Raw genomic sequence first — 19,202 nt, 5'->3', positions numbered from 1 at the left:
TATATATATATAACCATTCAAAGCCAACTCATTTAGAATCCAACTCTCTTGAGACGATTGGACTTTTTCAATCGATAGCAAATAGACCTAACATAAATCATCTAGCGTATCGAAGAAGTAATTCTCATAGACGAAGTATTCAATGTAGTCTCAATTGATCATATTGCAAGAGCAGCTCACACTATGTCGTATAGAACAATGAGGAAGCCACAAGACAATGGAAGAACAGAGTTCACACGCTTCTAATGGACTATAAACTCTAGTTCATAATGAATTTATGTTGAGTTAGTGTATACCTGAATGATTATTTAATGCATTATTATAAACTCTACTTCATAATGAATATGTGTTGAATTAACGTATACCTAAATGCTTATTTTTATTATTATTTTTTTTAGTGCATGATTAACAAACTTTACCTGGGATATTTTATAAATTGTAGATTAATGAAAACTGTACTTGGATTTCATCAGCATTACTCTCTAATCATTATCAATGTTTTAGAATACTAATAGCATATTGGCATCATTACATGATACCAATAAAGTTAATTTTGAGTTTGATTTCAATGGAAGATAGTACATCAAACTATAAGTGTGTATATATATATTTAAGAAAAAGATATTATTCCCTTCCAAAAGAAGTATTACTATTTAATAAACATTATACAGACAGAGGGTGTGGGGTCAGGGAGGTCTGGAGCCGTTGATGTGAGGAGGGACGGTGGAGATTCCCTGTCTGGAAAGCTCTGAGAGAACACTCTCTGTAGAAGGAGGTTTCAGCCCCAATGGAAGGGGCGACCATGGCTTCCTCATCGCCTCCTTTACAACCTTGTCAATCATCTCCTCATCCTACAAACAAATAAAATTATTTAATTATTTATTTAATCCCGTATAACTATTTCGGTTTCGGTTTTATATTTAAAAAGTAAACATATTTTCTCGTGAATCTACTATTTAAATTTGCCAACATATTAACTCGTTGGTTAAGACATATATATTCTACCAAAAAAGTCGAAAGTTATAATTTCTCTTAAAAAAAAACTTCAAATTCTAACAAAATTACAAACTTTTAAAAACTAAAATGATATTTTTAACTAAAGAAAAAAAAAGATAAAAATTTCAAAGTATTTTAACTGAAAAAATGAAAAACAGAACAAAGAAGTTCGGAATAAAAGCTTATTATTATTATTTTTAAATGAAATCATAATAAAGACCTTAATATCTTTTTTTTTTCTCCCGTAGTTCCACTTGATACAAAACACATCAAATAACAACACTTGAATTTGTATTTTATAACAAAAATGTCATATGAATATGGCATCAAATAAATATTATTAAATTTTTGCTCAAATTAATTATAAAAAATAGCAGATTTTGCATCTAAGAAGTTACATAATGTAAAGAAAAGGAGGTATATATTACTGGTTGAAGATCAAATGACCTCTGAGGCATGCCATGGCTCTTATTTACTGTATACAAATTGTGAGGTGCTGAAACATGCTGCAAATGGCCAAAAAAGAAAACTGTCATAATTACTCCAAATCAAAAGTTAATCTCAATTAAATCTGGGTAAAAAGAATAGGCTAAATAAACCAGATGGTCCCTAATATTTTAAGTAATTTTCAAATTGGTGCTTAGTCCTTAAAAATTCTCAATTATACTTTAATGTATTGATATTTTCAAATTAGATTGATATAAGTTGTATTTCGCGATATGCCACATCACTTAAGTGGCATGTCCATATTACAAATATACTAATAAAAGAACAATTTAATCAACTTTTTTTTTAACTATTTTTTATTATTATTATTATTCTTCTTTTAGGACAGCATATTGGGAGAATTCGAACTCGCAACATTGTGGTTGGAGGTATATGTCAATTACCGCTGAACTATGCTCGTTTTGGCTAACCATTTTTTTTTATTAAAGGACATAGGTGAGAATTTTTAATACACTAAGGTAAGATTAAGAAATTTAAAAAAAAAATGAAGGATCAAAATCAGAATTATCCAAAAAAATTAGGAAAAAAAAATACATACTCACATGAGGATTTGAAAAGTATGGAGCATGAGAAGGCAGCATCACAGGGCAACCCCATGCATCAGCTTGCACCTAAAACAATAAGTTTGAGCAACTATTAGCAGATTCATCTTTTCACCCCATTATATTATTTTGTTTGTTCTCGAAGGACAGTATCTTTAAACGTTTATTACATCAAAGTTTATATAGTATAAAAAAAAACTGTGTGAATTTTTGCGGTTATTCGTTTCTTGTTTCTTGTTTTTCTAATGTAGCACAAAGTTTAATTTGGGTGTCTGTGGTGGCAATCTCATTAATTTACAGTATATTTTAAAAGTGTGTTGAGAATGATAGTAGAATAAGTGATTTTGAAAAAAATAGATTTAAATATCACTATTTAAATGTTATATTAAAGTTATTTAAACTTTCTTAAAATCAATTTTTTAATTTGTCAAACACGATCAATAGAAAGGAGAGTGATTTTGACAACGACAGAAATAATTTCAACCATGCTAAAATCACTCTCAAACATTCCGTAAGAGTAGAAAACATTACCCCAGTGTAGGAATTCCATGGCTGAATTCCGGGTTGCGGCCAATGGCGATAACCAGGTGGACCCCACATGTGGACATTAGCTGGATGGCCATTGGTCTGTCTCCATGTTGGATAAACAGCGGACACTGATAATCCACAGTTAGGATGAGAAGAAGGGTAAGCCATGATAGGTTTCAAGTGATTGAATTGCATTGAACATCTTGGATGGGGCCACCTTGGAATTTCCTCTCTGTGAATGACATGTCTCTTTTGCATCCTGTACTTCTGCACGAACAGAGATAACAGAAAGCGCTAAATATATTAAATGATTCAGAATCAGTTAGGTTTTTCTCAATTTCCTCGGTAATTAATCTTTTGAAGTTCTCGATTTTACCCCTAATATATTAAAATTTCTCAATTAAGCTCTTCCACGTGAAAATATATTAAAATTTGTTGATAGAATGTTGATATCTCATTAAATTACTATATCGTTCACATATTTTGACACATAGACACGTGGCTTGGAAGAAATGAATTTTGTTGGGTGATGATGAATGGGTCGAATTCTGTGGAGTTGGACTTTATGAATTAGGTAGCATTCGAATGAGATATTATGTATCCAAATATGTTAATAATATAATATAGTAATTTAATGATATATCAACCTTTTGTTAACCAATTTCTAACCATTTTTTCATAGGACCTATAATGCGCGAGGATTTGAGATATTCAACCTATTAGAAAAAGTTCTGAAAAATGTGATCTCAATTTCGCGAGTTAATAAAGCAATTAAAAGGTGAAGTGAAGAAGAAAGTCAGGTGGGAACCTGGAGATGACTTGCAACATTGTGCCTTGTCAGACCTTCAACTTTCATCAGCTCAAGTATTTTGGAAGGAATTGCATGATCTATGCCCAACTGTTCAACTGCCTGAACGAACTTTCTATGAAGATCCGGGGTCCAGTCCACCTAACGAACAATATTAGCCAACAACAATACGCTTCTGAATCTTGAATTAGAAATCACAGTCAAACTCAAGTTTGGCATGGAATTGTAAATGTTATTATGCATTCCTTTGTAGGCAATGTTCATTAGAGAGAAACTAGAACATTTTGCCTGTTTACGTGTTTAATAAAATTTTCAATGTGAATGAAGTGACATGCTTGGATGCTAAACATACTTCCACAGAAAAGAGCCCAGCTTCAGCATGATGAAATTAGGCATTCTTTTGAAAGCAAAATTGATACGAGATCTTTTAAGACACTCCACTTTCGTTGATAGTATTTCAGACCTAAAATAAAGAACGAGTTTTCTAATCTATTGGTCATTGACCAGTAATCCAATTTTAACCTTTCCTTTGATTTGATATTGTATTGTTTCGGGGTTTCTGGGTTTGTGATCTCGGGGTTCCGCTTCAGTTCACAAAGGTTTCCATAACAGAAATGCAAAGTAATCTTTTTATTATTTATAAGCACGGCAGCATTCCAAGCTTTGGATGAAATTTCTACTCTACATATATGAACTTAGAGTAAGCAGACAGAAGAAACTTTTCAAAATTTTGCGTTTTTGAGCCGGATTACCTTTGTTTTCTTCACTTTCAGTCCAGCAGAATGGTTCACATCAGATCCTTGGATTGAGTGCTCAGCAACCGAAGGACTACTTTTGACACCAGATTTATTCTGCAAGAAATGATAAACGTCACTCTCTGCATTTTGACCAACTGCAAAGTTCTTGTATTCTTCGACCACTACCTTCCCAGATAATTGAGGTTGGCTGTCGCTCTCCGAAAGATGCTCTTCACAAACCAAATCATGTGAAGTAGTTTTGACGAGTTTAGACTGCGTTTCTTTGTCCCTGCAACCTGTTTCCCTTGAATCGTTCATTTGATCTTGGCTTTCCCAACTACATATCAACGATGCTCCCTGGTTCAGTTGTGACTTTTCACTTTCTTCCGATTGCTCCCACACAATATCCTGAACCCATGAAAGAATTTCCATATCTTCTGGAACTCCATTCTTGTCTTCATTCTCTAATTGGAGCTGCATCAAGGATGCTACGGATTCTTCATCAGGCTTTGAAGGATTGGAGAATGCCTTCTCAAAATATTGTTGGTCAATATTTTTGTCATTATATTCGGTGTTTCTGTTGCAAAACAAATGTTTCCAGTGTTGAGAAATACCTTATGAATGACATGCTGCCAAATATTCCTGAGTTTTTCCTCTGAGAGTGGTTTCAGCAAGAACTCAACTGCACCAAGCTGAACGTAAATTGTAAATCTAGGTGCATTTACTGACAATAATGCAAAAGTATAGCTATGATCTGAGCATCAATTTCTGCTGGAAATAAAACGAAGATTACATACACTAGCTTTGTTTCGAAAACTGGTTTCTCAGACAAACAAGAAAACTGGGAACTGAAACCAGTTATAGGAAAACATGTCGTGTTTTTCAGTCAATGGAATGCTTTTGGCATTTAGTCAATCTACAAAAAGTGAATCCGTATGCTGAACTAAGGATTCGTTTTAGAATTTCCAAGAGAACAGTTGACAGATTAGACTAGAATTCTTACTGCAATGCACTTCATCATGGTACTTAGGCAATGAACATCCGAAGTCACTGTGCCATATAACAACATAGTCTCAGTGTCAGAAACTGTAAAATTCCTTGAAGGAAGCTTTCAAAAACTTCCTACAATATGCTATTTGAAGCTGTTTTTTTTTTTCCCTTTTCAGACGAAACCAGTTTTGGTTGTTAACTTACTTATGATTGGTAAGTCCTTGGAAATTTCAAGCAACTTAAAACTCTCATCATAATTTCCTGTGCACACCTGTGACCAGAGATGGATCAATAATTTTAAAGATGAATATTACTACAAGAACATACGAGGAACTATCATTTCAACATAATTAGAGAACTGAAGCAGGATTTAATTTAGTCAGTTGAAAGAAACAAGCAAAAGCAATGATATTGTTGCACTAAAATGGTCCAATCATCGTGATAACTGGATATTATCAAGGAAGCAAACTTATGGAGTCAGCTTAAGGCCTAAATGCATAGTTCTATTCTGAGAGTCATCATCCATACCTCCAGAATTGCAACATGAAAGTTTCCAGGCGTGTTCAAAATTGCTGACAAAGCTTCCTTCTCATCACAGCAGGAATAAACTGAAATATGACGTGATAATTATCGAGGGAGCATTACACAGCACAGAAGTATAATCTCCATATCATAGAAAAGAAACCAAAAAGGAATAGAAAACATGGGAAAGGGATCCCAACAGTGAGAATTCAGAACCTCAGCAAATTAATTTTTTGGGAACACATACATTTGTGGAAGAGATGATGAAACTCTAAACTCTAAAGTCCTCAATGAAACTTGGAATGAGTGCATTTTCCATCTGTTTATAATACCAACTCAACCACTATAAATTTGATTGGAGGGCTTATATATAGTTTTAGTACTTGAACTTTCACTAATTTACATTTTGGTACCAAAACATTTGAAAATTTGATTTTGGTCCTCAACTTTTACCGGCAATCTAATTTGGTCCTTCAACTGATAAAATCTCAATTTTAGTCCTCAAACCTTATTAAATTCCACATTTAGTCCCTACCAAAAAACTATTATGTCTAATTTATTAAAAATGTGATGTGATTTTTCATTCATGATATTTATAATCATTCTTCCTATAGATACTAAATGTGAGATTTGAAAGGAAAAAAAATTTAAGGACAGAAAATTCCAAAAGTTGAGGAACCAAAATGAAACCATGGATAAAAGCTCAAGGATAAAATTATATCGTCTAAACTAAGAAGCTAAAGGCAGCTGAGTTCTAGATAAATATATACATGTTATTAACATCCAAAGATAAGCAAATATATTTAAAAGTGGAAGAAGATAGCAAGAAAGAAAGAAAAAGGATTTGTAGCAAAATACATTTTAGCAGGATAAAAAGCAGCGTTTGAAATGACTCACCAACATACTCCATTTCCTCAAGCCTCGATCTTATCTCAGTCGTGGAACGGCTGTCCCGATCAAGAAGAAGAACCCTTAGACCCTTGGGAAAGTCTTTCCATCCTTGTAAATCATCGGCAGTGCAAACCATAGCTGGCTTGGCATGTTTCTTCAGATCACTGCTCATCAGCAAAAACTCAAACATCTTCAAATCATTCTTGTTTGGTATGGAAATTTCGAAACACATATATAATAAACAACGAACATCAATTGAAATTTAGGACACAGTAAAAGAAATGCGTAAGGACATCTCGCTCATGAGATTGCTCGTGAAAACGATTATACATTTGAAAAAAAAAACGGCACACACATTCACCAACATTCTGATCTAGATTAACGAAGTATACTACTATTATGACGGCTAAATCCTCAGAGGAACTTGTTTTCCCAATCGGATAAGCCTCAGAAAACAACAAAACGAAAAAGGAGATAGAGAGAGCTTCAAGAACCACTTCGAAAATCAAACTCGTCACAGTCACAAGGCCAACAACACAACGCATTCGAAAAACTCTCCAACACTGACGATTTGAAATGCTAAAAGAAGTATGAGAAGACGTTTTGGAGATTACCAGGGTCATGTTTTCGCCTCTTCTTGGAACCGAGTGGTGCTTTCTGCATCTGCATAAATAAAGCAAGAAATAAAGAGGGAGAGAGAGAGAGAGAGATTGGAAGAGTACGGATGCTTACTCTGCCTCAAAGTCCATGGAAATCAATAAAACTATCTTATCTCAGTTGAGTTCCGGAAGATTACAAGAATTCTGAATAGAAGGAATGAAGAAAAAGGGAAGACGAAAGCTTACGATGAAGAATGCCGGAATTAGCCGTGCGTGAGGAACATTCTACGTAGATGAAAAAAAAATTTTCCCCCGTCCAACGATCCTCTATTTGTGGGGTTCCTTTTTCCTTTTCTCAAAAATTATGTTTCAGTTTATCAGTTTTCTTTTTGTAGCTCCTACTTTTTGTACCCCGTTCATCCAATACACACATGTAATGTTTTCTTATATATGAAAGGACACTTTTTTATTCTTTTTTTCAAATTTTTGTAATGACTTTGGCTCCGTTTTACACGATTATTTTATTTTTGGTTTGGTAATTTCAAATTTTGCACTATACTTTCGTGTTTTTTTTTTTCCGTCTGGGTGGAATTGAATCCAAATAGAACTGGTAAAATAAGTTGAGCTTTGATATTTGAGTGACTTATCATCATACTCCGCACATACCTAAGGGTAGAGTTACCTCTATTAGTTATTGGTGAACATTAATTGGGACTATATTGTTCAACCACATAAGGCAGCTACCTCTTCTAATTTGGAGTTGTAGTTAGTGGAAAGGTTAAGGTGATTATCCATCAAAGTTAGACCTCATAATGTATCTATACTTTAGATACAATGTTCAAAGTATTATGCATGAATTATCAATACGTGGCATGTTGATAGTCACCCTCCAACATGTTTGTTTTGATTCTTTATATTATTTATTAGTATGATTTTTTCAACTATAACTTCAACGCAACATAGTACTAGGTAAATTTATCGAAATCTTATCTTAATTTTGTATTAAAAGATTTATATTGGGTATAGAATTTGAGTTAGAATTATATATATATATGTCGAAATTAAAATAGACCGACGTAAAAAAAATCAAAATTAAAATATAAAAATTAAAAATGACCCTTATATAAATATAGAGAATAAAATAGACAGAAAAATTAAAATTAAAATGATACGACTCATTCGATAATATAGTCGTACGACTCGTACCCAACACTGTGGGTCGTGACCAGTGACCACCTCTGCCTTTCGGCTTTTCCAAGCCCTTCAAAATTGAACCATGTGATTTTATCTTCAGTTTTGTTTTTTTTCCCATAAATGTATTAAATTCTTTATTTTTATTTTTAAACAGTATTAAATTTATTTACTTGTGTTGCTCTTCACTTTTTTCCCCTTAAATATTATTGAATTTTTACTTTAAAAAGAAAACCACAAAAGTGGATTCATGTTTTTAGAGAAAAATTTTTAAGGCTAAATATATGGTTTAGTTTTTAATATTTAAGTTGTTTTTCAATTTGGTATTTAATGTTTTAATTCTTTAATTAATTTTTAAATAATCAGATATTAAAAGAACGACGATGTATAAATTTTAAAATAGTTATTTTTATGAGTTTATCGAGTGCTAACATTCTAATGTGTTCATATTTTATAAGAATGATAAATTACTCCAAGTCAGTCAAAACGAGCATAGTTTGGTGGTAATTGACATAACTGATGACATTTTATGAAGTAAATAAAATATTTTTGCTATCCACCATAATTGTTATTTGATAAATGTATATTATACTAAAATTATCTCTATACGGGATATACTTGATTTATTGCATAATCTTGATGTGTATCAGTATTGTCACATAAGTTAATACGTTGTATCGTATTACATTATCAATTATTAATTTTTTAATAAATTTTAAACTAGCATTCTAATATAACTTTCAATTATATTTAAACAGATATATCTGGTATAATATTTGAAAGTAATGAAGAATATGCACATTAAATTAACTATTAAATCTCGTTATTCCTTTACTTTTTTTTTTAACTAAAAAACTCATCTCTTTTTTTATTTACAAATTTGAAAAAGAATATATTACCAGTGATTTTTATTAGAAATCCAACCTAATGGAAACTCAACTGATAAAATTGACCAAAGTCAAAAACCTATAAAATTTATCCAAACCAAACGGATCGATTATTTATCATTTTATTATTTAAAAAATCGAGGCTATTTAATGTAGTTTAAACTTATTATCATTGATTCATTCTAGTAATAAAAAAATAGTTACCATTAAAGATGAGAGTAATATAATTTTTTTTTTCAACGTCTATGTACTTGGGCCAGTTCACATGTACCTTAATTACATAATAATCTTCTAATTCTACCCTATTTAATTGTCAGAAAAATTTGTAGAAATTCTCAGTAGGTGACCTATTTAAACTAATTTTCATGTAATATCATTTTTATCTTTATTTAAAAAAATAGGCTATTTTTCAATCAGAAAATTTTAATTAAAGAGAAGGAAAAGCTGCTATTAGTTCTGAGAGAGAGAGAGAGAAAAAACAACTTGCTGTTTGAATAATTCACTGTCGAACTTTAAAAAAAAAAAGATTTAATCATTGCCGGTTAAAAAAAGTTAATGTTTCTGATAGGACATCTCCTTTTTCTGAAAATTTTATGACCTTATATTAGAAAGCTAAATGTTTTTTAATTGTTATTTTATTATTTTACTTTTCCAAAAACAAACCAAAAGGCAAAACACAAAAACAAATTTTAGTTGTTTTATTAAGGTAATTAAATAGGACTTTGATTATGTTTGATGTGCCAACCGATGATGGCCATACCTTTTCCATTTTCATAATTTGAAAATTTAATTTCAAGGATAAAATAGACTTAATATAAAATTTTCTAAATTCTTATTTGTTTCATTCAATCAATAATTACAGAATCTAATAATTACTAAATAATTGTGTAAATCTAAACTTAACTCAACTAGTTAATACAACTTATGTAAAATTATTTATACTCTTCTATATGCAATTTAAAGTGATGTTTTCTTGATATATGAATAATTCACCGATCAAGTTAAACCCTCCCTCATTTCTTTGATTCCAACTATTATTGTAATCTTCCAAATTTCACCTTTTAGAAAAGTTATTAATTATTTAACTAGCTGAATTATAGTAACATTGACAGAAAGAAAAAAAAAACACTCCACAAACCTACATAAATGTGAAGTGAGAAAGGAAGAGTTGACCACCCTCAATTCTTAAATTAAAAATTATATAAAAATGTTAAAATTTTTAAGATTTTCTCTCTGATTCGGCCCTTTAAATTTTTATAATTATATATATATATAGTCCCTTATGAAAATTTTCATTCTATCTAAAATTTTAATTTCCAGATCTCAAATTTATGTAAATGTTAATGAAATATCCATAAAATATTAATATCAATAAATATTTTAAAAAATTTATAAAAAAAAGTCATAAAACATATTTAAATTAACAAATAAACATTTCACATTTTTTAAATAAGTTGAAAATGGAAATTATCAATATTATGTCTACATTAATAATATTTTATTTATGTGTGTGTATATATATATTATCGATTTTTTTACAATACTATGAAAATGTCAATGCAATCCTTGTATCAATGTCGACTCAAGGACAAATAGACACGTCGATGAAAATTTAATACTCTCATTATACTTCTAGAACTATAACTATACATATCAATAACCTTTAGTAATTAGCTCATGTGATAAGAACCTAGCGAACTTGACTTTACATATTCAAACGTTGATGTGAGAACAAAAAAGAAAAGAAAAGAGATTTGTAAAATTTAAATTTGAATATTGAAATTTAATATATCGTTATGCATACATATTTTGATGGGTCCTTACTGAGTTGGACTGTACAATGTCCATTCACATGTGCTTCTAATATCTAAGGCATAGGTCCAATGTGTAGTTATAAATGTTTACTACTATAAGAAAAAAAGAGATGCATTTAATGCCTTCTTCAATGAGCAAAGCAAAACTCTCTTTCATATCAAAGCTCACCCAACAACTTTAGGGAATTGTATCGGGAGTTTCATTACTTTTATGGTATCTACTCCCTCCATTCGTATCGTACTTTTGTTGTTAGAATTTGATTTAAATGTTGCTGATTCTGTTTTGGTTCCTTTGAACTTTTAAGATCGATTCATTTTTGTCCGTGAACTTTCAATACTTTTATTGTAGTCCTTAAATTTTATCGTGGTTTCTGAACTTTCAAAAGATTTATTTCAATATCTAAAAATTTTAAAAATATTCATTGAGAATAATTAAGTTAGCTTCCAGCGTATGCTTTAGCTTGCTAGTAGTATAATCACATAGGCTAGTTGAGACAATTATTTTAGGTGTGAGTGGATCGCAAAAGATCATCAAAATAATTATTTAATCTTTTAGTAAAATTGAACCTTAAACTTCGAATTCTCATTGGACCAAACTTTAACACAACCTTTTAAAAAATTAACTAATAAATTAATTAAAAAATAATAAACAAAATGCCCAAAATCTAACCACATAATTATATTAAAAAAAAAACGAAAGCCAAGTAACAAAAATGACAAAACCAAATCCTGCACGTACACATTAAAATAGGTTAAATTACAAGTTTGATCATTATAATTTAGACAGATTTTGAATCTAAGAGATGGAGACCATTTACGTAGGCATCAATTACAATTTTGGTCCTTATATATAGTTTGAACAAATTTTGAATAGGGTCCCTATAATTTTACAAGTTTTCATGATTTGAGTTTAACTTCGACCTGGTTACTATGATTTAAAAGTTTTAATTTGATTCTCCTGATTAGTTAAATCTTTATAAGTCATTCTTAAATTGTGTTTTACTAACTCGAAAAAGACCTACTATTTTCTATTATTTCTTTTACAAGTTGAAACCCTAATAAACTCAAACAATATGATTATTTAAATAAAAGATTGCTACATATATACATCCATATATGTGTGTGTGATAACGTACGAAGTTGGACTAAAACTATAACTAAATTTAAATCATAAAAAACTAAATTCAAAATTTTAAAATTACAGATCAAATTAATCCAAATTTGCGCCAATTTACAAAGTAACCTCAAAACATTTTGGAGTTGGACAACACTTTAATTAATTGAAGTGACAACATGTACACTTACATAGGGAGAAAAGCATAGTATGTGTGGGGAGTTGACTGATAAGATTGGCATCGCGGGGCAATTAAGTCAAGTCAAATTTTTTAAGATTGATTAATACAGTTTTAAAATAATTAAAAATAATTAAAGGTGGGGGTATTCCACATTTCCTATCTCAAGGATTTGATTGGAAAAAGAAAAAAAAAAATCTCCATTATTTCTTACCCCCACTCATTTTAGCATTTCTTTTCCTCCTCAGTTCATCTCATTTTGATTTCTTATTTTTAATTTTTTTAAATATTAGAGTTTGGTATTTGTTTCTATTTCTGGTTTCTTTATTTTTTTTAGAAATGTTTTCAAAATTACAACAAAATCGAGTTTCTTGTTTTTTTTTTTTTATATTTCCTGTAATATATATACAAACATTATTTTATTTTTTTTACTTACAAAATATGTAATAAATATAACATAAACACTTGAATATTTAATTTGAAAAATTAATTTTCACATGAAAATTTTATTTTTTTAATTGAAAATTTTATAGAACTTCAATAAAAATTGAAAAAAAAAAAACAAGAAACAGTTAATTTAAAACAAAAAATAAGAATAGAAATGTTGGCCTTTATTAACTCGTTCTTAGAGTGCGTCTATCATCATAGCCTATGAAATATATTAACAAGAAAAGATGTATTTAGAAAAATATAAAATTTGTAGTTATTTTAATGTGATTGGAATTTGGATAAATGATAGAACTTTTTCACCTAGTTAACGTTGATTCTAAATCTTTGACACGAAATGATTAGATGACCAAAAAAAAAAAAGTTTATTCAAGTTCAATAATTATTCACATTAATCTTTTTTAATAAATAAAAAAAATTAATGTTCTCTCTTAAAAAAACATTAATGTAAATAATTATTAATCTTTTGTTTTCTTTATTTTCAAAAAAATAAGTGATTAAATATATATATATATATATATATATATATATATATATATAATCACATTAAATATAACTACTTAAAAATTTATATTATTCAAGCTCGACAACCATAATTCAATACTCAATTATTTCATTGACACACCATGATTTAAAACTTCTTAAAAAAAATATTTAAAGTCAACAAAATAATATTTTTTGAAAGAAGAAATATATCCTCCAACAAATCTGGGCACACACAATACATCTCTATGCTAATTCTAACACACTCCGATACTTATATCGAACAAAACGTTCAATCCGAAGTAGCCAAAAGTCGAGCTGTAGAAGGTATCTAGCACCCACGTCTCTCTCTTATCATTTATAGACAAGTCTTTTCGGGTTGGTTTGAATGAATCGGCTTGATTGAATAATTCAGCCTAACGTGATTAGATTTAGTTTGGATAATTTCACTCATAACATTATGGACAAGGCGCATAGATGCGCCGTATCTTTTGGATGAAAAATGAGCCAATAGGAGATTTTCAAAATTCTATCATCTTGTTTAGCTATTTAAAAATAAACATTGGGATCTGTTTTGATCAACCATCCCCTCTCTTACTCTTTTTCCCTTCCATTTTATTTATTTATTTTTTCCTTTTTCCTTTGAATTTAATGCTATCAACATTACCCTCTTGTTTTCTTTTCCCATTTCCCATGTCAAAAGAAAAAGGTGGAGAAAGCTACATTTGGTTTTGTTATTATTTGATCAATAGTGTATGATGCCAAACATTTCTAATATTATTTGGTTTTAATTTTGTCTTCGCGTTTTGAAATTTTGGTTCTACCCTCCATCATTTAATTTTTATTTTTCATGTTTTAATGAAAATTGTTAAGGGAGGATTTTTATTAAAAGAAAAAAAAATTATAAGATAGGGCTAGAATTGGAACTTTGAAAATTTCAAGGATGGCACACATGTATAAGGTATTTTGCATAATTTAGTCATTTTGAGAAAATCATAAATAATGTATCATGTCCAATTTTCTTACACATGTTAAAGTTTTTTTTTTTTCCTAATTGCTACTAAATGGAAAATTTGACATAATACTTTCTATGCAAGTAAAAGGATGGCATAGAAGACTCGTTTGGCAACGTTTTGTTTATTATTTTTTGTTTCTACTTTTTAGAAAGGTAATTAAGTATTTAGTAACTATTCATTGTTTCTCATTTCTCATTTTTAAAATTGTGTAGAATTTTTGGAAACAATAAAATCAAGTTTATTGTCTCTGACCTCTTTGTTTCTATTTTCAAAAGTTTCCAAAATATAAATAAAAGTATTTTTTTTTGTTATTCTTAACCTATAAAATGTATAATAAATTTTTAAAAAATAATTAATTAAAATTTTATTTATTTTAATTTAAAAGTTTATAGAACGAGAAACAAGAAAGGATTCCCATGTATGTTTTTATTTTTTTAATAAAAAAAATAATAATAAACAGTGACAAAACGTAATTATACTTTTATTTAATAAAAAAATCAATAAGAAACAAGACATAAAAATGAGAAAAAAAGACACATTACCAATGTCCGGAAAATAAGGAGTGACATTGTAAATTTTACACATTTGAAAATGACTTCATAAATAGTAATAACAAATTATTGTATAAAACAATATCTGGTAGTTACTATAGAAATATTTCAGGGAATCTAAAATAAATGGTTATCCAATAAAGATTAATTCGACTGTATTAATGTTATATCACCGTTGTATCACCAATTCTTTTTCGAAGGAAAAAAGAACTTTATATCAACTATTCATGTTATCTCATGATATTATTTTTTTTTTAATATAGATGAAGATTCAAACGCACGACTTTTGGTCGAAGATAAGAACTTTATTGAGTTGAGAGCTATATCATCATGTTGGCAATAATTAAAATAAAAAGTATGCTTGTTTTTTATTATTTCGTGGTAAGTTTTCACCTTTCTTACAAGCATATATTTAAATTCTCTTAGCTACATTTCAAAAATAAAATAATTTTTTAAAATCTTTTTTTTTAGTTTTTAAAATTTGGTTAAGATTTTGAAAACATTTATAAAAATTATTTAACAAAATAAAAGTAATATTTATAAACTTAATTATTAAAGTAAGAAAATTAAAAATGAAATGATGGGTAAAACAACGGTGTGATTTTTTTCCCTTTTAACTTCCAACCCTCGCAAGAAAAAGTAAAGCCTACTTTTGAAATAGTTTCTCCCCATTAAATTGATATAGTATTGTAAGAAATAATGAAATATCATTTCTTTCCAAACTGGATACGTGGTTGAAAAGTCCAAATTAAACAAAAAGAAAAAAAAATTGCAAACCTCTACATTTTTTTTAAAGAAATATTAGTACTAAATTAATTATGAAGGGCCTGTTTGTTGTTTGTATGTGTGTGTATATATATATATCTTTTTGAGCTGTTTCTCATTTTAAAATAACAAAATGATTCGTGTTTTTTTCTATCCTAACATAAATAAAATGCATAATAAATGAATATTTAATTTAAAAATTAAATCTGATATAGAAAATTAAATTTTTAATTAGGAAATTTTAAGTAATGAGAAAGTAAATGTGTTTATTTCAACTATTTTTCTAATAATAAAAAGAAAAACAAGAAATAACCAACATATTTACAAGCCGCAGTTATATTTTCATTTATTAAAAAAGAATAAACGAGAAAGAAGAAATAGAGACATTACCCAACAGACTTCAATTTATCATAATTCAGTACAAATAATGAGTACCAATATATGTTAAAAAAATCGAAAAGATCCAAGATCTAAAACTCTTAGGTCGGTTTAAATAACATCATATATTAACATCATATATTAATTATATCGATACATCAACTCTAATATTAAATTGATACGATAGAACATTAAAGAATCAAAACAAAGTTGACTGACAAGACAAAAATGACAAAAATTATTTCTAAATCAAGAGAAAAGGGGCTGATATCAGAATTGAAATATAAATGTTTCAAAGTACTTTTTGTTGCATTGTTTTCTTTTTGGTAGTTTGGAATTATTTGGATGTTATTGTTAGGTCAAAATCATGGCTTATACATTATTTACAAGAAATTAACAATAATATGAGGCTACCAAGGCATTGAAATAGAGAGAATATTCACCTTGGTGGTGGCAAGTTTTTAATCGGCGCTACTATGTATAGTATAGCCAAACAAGTTCAATTAATTGAAAATATAGTCAAAAAGAAAAAAACAATTGAGTCCAAATCTGTTCAGGTAAGATATTAAAATAACTTTGAAATGTCTATTAACTTATCAATTATAGACTATGGTGCTGTGTGAAGAATCAAATATCCACAAATGAAAAAATAAACTAAAATAAACAAGGTGATTGTAGGACTTACCTACAAAAGAAAAAAACCAAGTTTTGACGCTCAAGTGGCTAGAATTAGAGGTGTGTTCTCTAGACGAGCAATTCAAAATGTTGCGTACCTTGGTACAAAGGTTACTTTCCTATTTATACTAATCACAAGTGTAGTCCACCTGGTGGTTATTAGACATTGGCATGAGAATTTCAGGCATATAAGTTCCTCGATCTCAATTGGTGCCTTAGATTTCCTCATTTTTCTCTTCTCGTGCCATGTGAAGGTCGCCTTATTATGCTACCCAATAGATTATATTGATAGACATAGATCGATGATATAGTATAGACATCTATTTATTGATATAGTGTATCATTGATAGATGTAAATGAGTATTATATTACAAGGACAAAAAGAAAAATACCTAAAAATATCTCATTAGGGGCATACAATATTTAAAAAAAAGGTGTTATATTTACAAAAACATAATCTTTGTGCAATATTTATAAATATAATTTTCAACCGGTTTTGAATTTCTTCTTCTTCCACACGTGGTTTTGAATCTTCCTTTTAGGCACATAGTTTGGCAGCCCACAGGTTTAATCTAGTGGCTTTCAATATTTTCATTAAAATAAATAGGAAAAAAAATCTTTTATTTTGATTTCTAATCCCGTAATTCCTATTTTTGGTTTTTGGTTCTTTTGATTTTGTTTTTGATTTTCTGTTTTTAAAAAGCAAAAACCTTCAATAACCATTTTTTGTTTTTAAAAAACAGAGATCCAAACATATTTGGTAACTATTTTTAGTTTTCTGTTTTTAAAAAAGTTAGAAAATTGAAAATAGAGAGAAAATTTTATGTAGAGTAGAGATGACAATGATGTAGGTGGGAGTAAGGATGCTCTCGTGAAAATTTTTAGTCTCCGTCTCCACCTCGTTTTTCAGTCCGAGAGATGTTCTCAAGAAAAATTACCGATTGTATAATTAATTTGTTTAATTATTTTTAGAATTTAAAAAATAAAAAGTGTAATAAATATGTATATTAATTATTTAAAATTTCGAACCAGGCACGAGGTCGGGACATGCATTTCCTATTCTTGGAGTAGGGCCCAATCCTTCAGAAATTTTTATCATTCCTAATGTAAAGATATGAAAATGCAAGTTTAGAGAGATATAAATAAACTTTTGGAAGATAAATTTTAAAGAGAAAAATAAAATGATTTGGAAAAAAAATTAGTAAAAGAAAAGTTAATGACAAAAAGAGAAAAATTTAAGAGGAAAAAAAAATTAAAGTTGAAAGGAAAATATACGTTAAAGTAGAAAAAAAAATAGAAAGAAAGAGAAAAATTATAGTAGAAAAAAATTTAGAGGTAAAAACAAGATTCAAAATATAATTCTTAGAGAAAATAAATAAATACAAAGAGGAATAAAAGTTACAATGAGAGAAAATTGAACGAGAAAAGAAATTATAATTTTCAGATGAAAAATAGATTATGAAAAGAAAGAAAAGTTATAAAAGACGAGATTTTAGAGAGAGAAAAATTCGAAAAAATATTAAATTTTTAGACAGGAACTGTTAGAAAAAAATAATAAAAAATTATAGAGATGAAAAATTTGGAGGGAGAGACAAGTAATAATAAATATTCAAAATATGAAAATTTTAAAGAGAAAAAAATAAATTTTATAGAGAGAAATTTAGAAAAAAAAATTTAGAGTGAGAAAGAAAAAAGTTTAGTATTACGTGGAAAAAAATAAGATTTTGAAAAATAACAATGTGGTTTAGTATTACGTGGAAAAAAATAAGATTTTAAAAAATAACAATGTGTTTTTGAAATTTTTGAAAAACAGAAAATTGAATTAGATATCAAATCACCTTATTTTTAAAAAATAAAAAACAAAAAACTAAAAGTAAAACAAATGGTAAACGGACCCTAAAATAGTCCTTTTTTAATGTAGAAAGGCTTAAATAAACTTTTCAAAATTAAAATTATTTACACAGAATAAAATAAAATAAAATTAAGTACAAGAACCAAAATAAAACAAAATCAAAGTATGCTAACTAAAAGAGTATCTAAATCTAAGGGCACGTTTGATAACGATTTCTATTTTTATTTTTATTTTTTGGATTCTGTGTTTTTAGTTTTTGGTTTTTGTTTAAATAACAAAAAATATATATGTTTCGTAACCATTTTTTGTTTTTTCATTTTTAAAAATAGAAAACCAAACATGTTGGTAACCATTTCTAGTTTTCTATTTTCAAAAAGTTAAACAATTGAAAATATATATTAGAGAGAGAAAAATCTATGTAAAGTAAGGAATGACAATGCTGTGGGTGTGAGTGACGATGTTCTCTCCCATTTTCGTGCTCGTGAAAATTTTTAATCCCTCCTCGGTCCAAAAGATGTTTTCCAATTTTATAATTAATTTTAATTATTTTAGAATTTAAAAAATAAAAAGTGCAATAAATATATATATTATTATTTAAAAATGGAATTGGGGATGGGGTCGGGACATCCATTTCCTATTTTTGGAGCGGGGCCCGATCCTACATAAATTTTTGTCATCATTAAAGATATGAAAATACAGGTTTAGACAAATGTAAATAAAATTTGGAAGAT

The 19,202-nt window shown here is 28.5% G+C and overlaps 1 protein-coding gene across 5 annotated transcripts; it reads right to left on the bottom strand.

Moving 5' to 3' along the window:
* Positions 1-579: 579 nt before the first annotated feature.
* LOC111023472 (two-component response regulator-like APRR2) lies at positions 580-7,536 on the bottom strand. Of its 5 annotated transcripts, none has more exons than XM_022300918.2 (14): positions 7,254-7,535; positions 7,136-7,184; positions 6,528-6,685; positions 5,637-5,716; positions 5,313-5,379; positions 5,122-5,168; positions 4,733-4,810; positions 4,305-4,646; positions 4,134-4,232; positions 3,382-3,522; positions 2,577-2,840; positions 2,046-2,114; positions 1,425-1,502; positions 580-851 (listed from the first exon to the last, which is right to left on the bottom strand). In XM_022300918.2, the coding sequence occupies exons 3-14, from the start codon at positions 6,655-6,657 to the stop codon at positions 687-689; spliced, it is 1,560 nt and encodes a 519-aa protein (XP_022156610.1). In that variant the 5' UTR covers positions 6,658-6,685; positions 7,136-7,184; positions 7,254-7,535; the 3' UTR covers positions 580-686. The 5 variants fall into 5 exon arrangements, with proteins under 5 accessions (XP_022156610.1, XP_022156603.1, XP_022156621.1 ...); XM_022300911.2 differs by having other exon boundaries at positions 7,367-7,535; XM_022300929.2 differs by having other exon boundaries at positions 698-851; positions 1,444-1,502; positions 7,367-7,535.
* Between the last annotated feature and the right edge of the window lie 11,666 nt (positions 7,537-19,202).

The sequence above is a fragment of the Momordica charantia genome, assembly GCF_013281855.1.
Source record: "Momordica charantia cultivar OHB3-1 chromosome 6 unlocalized genomic scaffold, Mcharantia_2.0 BLBB01000006.1, whole genome shotgun sequence".
In the NCBI taxonomy this organism is placed as follows: domain Eukaryota; kingdom Viridiplantae; phylum Streptophyta; class Magnoliopsida; order Cucurbitales; family Cucurbitaceae; genus Momordica; species Momordica charantia.
This window is presented reverse-complemented; position numbering and strand designations above follow the sequence as displayed.

Coding starts and splice junctions, on each gene's coding strand:
- LOC111023472 (XM_022300918.2), bottom strand. CDS start 6,657: ATGGTTTGCACTGCCGATGATTTACAAGGATGGAAAGACTTTCCCAAG. Junction 5,717..6,527: donor TGAGGAAATGGAGTATGTTG/GTGAGTCATTTC, acceptor GTCATATTTCAG/TTTATTCCTGCTGTGATGAG. Junction 2,841..3,381: donor ATGTTGCAAGTCATCTCCAG/GTTCCCACCTGA, acceptor CTGTTCGTGCAG/AAGTACAGGATGCAAAAGAG.